We start from the raw sequence: 3,609 nt of genomic DNA, 5'->3' as shown, positions 1-3,609 counted from the left end.
AACAAGGTTATTACGGAAGTCAGCTCAGGACACAGTTATGTAGTAGGTAATCCCAGATCAGCAGAACCATATTACTGAACCCAAATGTTCAAAAGGTGTCCCAGAATCATGAAATTTATAAGAATATTGTATTACAGTTGGGATTTACTTATAGTAGGTATCTGAGTTTTGAGTTCTGAGAATAACTAATCTCATTTTCCTTTTATGTCTGCGAAATGACAGCTAAAAGATTTTTTATGATGGTGATAGTAAAACCAGAAAGAGCCACTTGACTCATGAAACAACTACACCTCTAGTTATAGAGGTTATATGCATCTCTCCATAAACTCTGTTTAAAACCTGGCTTCTCCACCACCTCTATGTTGGGAGATCTATTGTCTTAGGCTTCCTGGACAATACCATTTTCCAGCATGAGTTCCTCTTACACAGACACTTCCCAATGCTCAGACATCTTGAACACAAATAAAACTCCTTCAACCTCCTACTGAGCTTAATTACTTGTCTCCCACTCATTCTTTTCCTTCATTTTCTAGAGACTTTTGACTGAAATCAGACTGACCTCCTTTTTTTTGAGTATCTTCTCCCACTTGGAGCAGTCATCTTTGGCCTTGCCCCATCTAAGCAGAAACCACTGAGGCTCTAATGCAGTACCACACATACCTGCAGTAAAAGAACATTGGTTTGTATTTATGCAGTTATTATATGCAAATGAATTAATAGTTTTATTACAGAAGCTATGCATAAATTAGGCTAGTAAACACTGACTGCATGAATATGCTGATTCAGTTTGCTGAGGGTACAGAAAGAAAGGGAAAAAAAAACCAGAAAAAGAATGGGTAACAATAAGTCAAGAAACCTACCATACCAGTCAGTACTGCAGAGTTAAGAGGTAGGGAAAAAAGCCAGAAATCCCAAAGAAAATAGCCCTGAAACTTCAGAGTTACCTTTTCTTTCCTTCGCTCACAGACAATTGAACGGAGGCAAGGGAGACCATGGAGGAGAGAGCAACAGCTGAGGGTAACCCAAGTAGTAGCTAGGAAAACATAAGTTTGTAAGTGATGACTACTATTGGTATTGGTTCTCAGATTCTTCGCACATTCTCCCACAGGCTTTCCCCTGCAGGTTTCCAGTGGATAATTGAGTCAAAAAATGGGTTCCGTGGAAAAATTTTCTGTGTAGCATCCAAAGCAACACGGGAATCAAACTCCAAGTATTTTAGGTGGTTGCTTCTGAAAGAGGCAAGCTGATGCTCAGCTCCTGCAGACAGCTCTCTTGGCATATTAGTTTTCTCCTAATAGGTTTGATTTGTGTGCACCTTTTATGCAGAGGTTCACTCTTCACAGTCACCATCTGATGAAAGACCCTGACCTAACGTCATGGAAAAATCACCCAATTATTTCCACAACTTCAGAAGTTAGCACCACTGAGGCACTTGTTTTACTCATTTGTTATGATGATGGAGGCTGTGGAGTTATAAAAATGCCATATGTGATAAGACTTGTTAGGAAATCAGATAAACAGGCAGTGCTCAGACTTCTTCATGAGCACACAGACATAGTACACACAAGCTCTCCAGGACAAAGAGGGGCAGCTTACTGGGGCCAAGCAGACTCTTCTCTTTGGGGAAAAAATCCCCAGCTGTTGAAGTACCTTCAGAGGCACTGCTCAGTGAGCATGACAAGCTTCAGTGGGAACTCATGGCTCAGGTCCTGCTCTATTTTTGCTGTCTCAGACAGCAAACTGCCAGCTGCTTACTCCTTGTTACTATCTGAATAAACTGGACTATCCAGGAAGCCAAATGGTGATAAAAATGCCATGAGAGAAGCAATTCATTATGCTTTCAGGAACTGCAGCCCAGGGCCTTTTAACCCTTCAGAGTCCACATGAGAATGCTTCATGTTCCAAAAGCACTTGCCAGTGGCTTGCAGCACTTCTGGCAACTGCAACTCCTGTGCCAGAAAGACTGCAGCTGGGTGGTGGTGTTTACACTCTGCTTAACAAAAGGTTTTTAGTGGCAAGGAGAGAAAACAATGGGGATTTAGGAAGGAACCCCACCTATGAAGTCTCCCTTTTTGTGTTTTGACTCATGGGTTTCATGCTCCACATTTCTTGTTTCACCACAAGCATTAAAAGACTGTTCTGTGTCTGCCACTTTGGGCCTCTCTTGATTTTGACAGATTTCCATCACATCCCAAACTCCTCCAGCTGTTCCTTTCTGGGGTGAAAAGTCCTAATCTGTTCACTAGGTCCTCTTTGAGGGGCTGCTCCTCTCTGGGGACACTGCTGCGCACCCACTTGGGGTGCTGAGCCTGTTTGGGGACTGGCTGCATTGATACAGCGTCAGCATCTGGTTTTTGTCACGTTTATAATATTCCCTGGCATCTCCTGTGGTTTCTGTCTGTCCAGAGGAGTACAACAGAGCTGGTGAGAAGGTTCTGGAGCACAAATATAATGAGGAGCAGCTGAGGGAGCTGGGAGTGTTTAACCTGGAGAAAAGGAGGCTCGGGGACACCTTATTGCTCTCTACAACCACCTGAAAGGAGGGAGCAGCCAGGTGGGGGTTGGTCTCTTCTCTCAGGTAACAAGTGACAGATGAAGAAATAGCCTCGAGTTGTACCAAATGAGGTTTAAATTGGATATCAGGAAAAGTTTCTTCATTGAAAGGGTGTTCAGGCATTGGGACAGGCGGCTCAGGGAAGTGGTGGAACTGCTGTCCCTGGAAGTGTTAAAAAAACATGTGAATGTAGCACTAAGAGTTATGGTTTAGTGGTGAGCATGGTGGATGTGTTAACGATTGGATCCCATGATCTTCGAGGTCTTTTACGACAATAACGACCCTGTAAGCCTGTGATTCCACAAAGTTGTGCCCGGTGCGAAGTTTTTTCCTAAGTGCTTCCCTGCAGGAGCCCTGCACACCAGCGCAGAGAAGCCCTGGGATAATCAGGCACCCAGATGCGCCCAGCAGCCTGCAAACAAACCAGGGCTGCCCAGCCCGGCCGCGGGTGCCTGAGGGGCAGCAGAGGGACCAGCTGCTTCCCTCTTCTTTCCTCATAAAAACTTCAGGGCACAAAGCCGCTCCGAGGTGTATGGTCAGGGCTGTGCGGTGGCCGTGCTTTGCTGGCGCTGCCTCGACATGGGGTTGGTAAGCAGCGCCGTGCCCATTGTTTTAAGGCAGGAAGATGTGTGCGAGCTGTTTCCAGCGAGGAGGAGGAAGAGAAGAGCCCAGGGATGCACCGAAGCTCGGGGGAAGTTTCGGTCCCGGGAGGAAGAGGAAGCGCGGGGATAAATTAGTGGGGTTCCCCCGGAAAAAGGGCCGCTCGTCGGTGTAGTCGTGGCCGAGTGGTTAAGGCGATGGACTAGAAATCCATTGGGGTCTCCCCGCGCAGGTTCGAATCCTGCCGACTACGAACCACATTTTTTTCTTTTTTCCTCCCCCGTGCCGGACGTTTTCTTCCCCTCCCTTATTTTGCACCGGAGCCGCCGCCTGACATCCGGCAGGGCGGCCGGTCCAGCCCCGGGAAGGGAGGCGGGACCTCCTCCCGCGGCCATGGAGCAGCGCGGCCCGGCGCCCGCCGTGCTGGTCACCACCAGGAACCGAGAGCGGGCGGG

At 47.3% G+C, this 3,609-nt stretch overlaps 1 protein-coding gene and 1 non-coding gene across 2 annotated transcripts in view; both read left to right on the top strand.

Annotated features, from left to right (window-relative positions):
* Positions 1–3,325: 3,325 nt before the first annotated feature.
* On the top strand, positions 3,326–3,407 carry TRNAS-AGA. The gene has a single exon. It is a non-coding gene; the product is annotated as a tRNA-Ser (tRNA).
* Positions 3,347–3,609, top strand: part of HS1BP3 (HCLS1 binding protein 3) — a 52,199-nt gene continuing 51,936 nt past the window's right edge. Inside the window, exon 1 of the mRNA XM_017745043.1 lies at positions 3,347–3,591. Within this exon, the coding sequence (XP_017600532.1) occupies positions 3,548–3,591 (44 nt within the window). The 5' untranslated portion in view covers positions 3,347–3,547. The remainder of the gene's footprint in view (positions 3,592–3,609) is intronic.

Source organism: Corvus brachyrhynchos, unplaced genomic scaffold, assembly GCF_000691975.1.
Source record: "Corvus brachyrhynchos isolate BGI_N302 unplaced genomic scaffold, ASM69197v1 scaffold116, whole genome shotgun sequence".
NCBI classification, from domain to species: domain Eukaryota; kingdom Metazoa; phylum Chordata; class Aves; order Passeriformes; family Corvidae; genus Corvus; species Corvus brachyrhynchos.
Note: the sequence above shows the minus strand (reverse complement) of the source record. Positions and strands in the feature narration are given on the sequence as shown.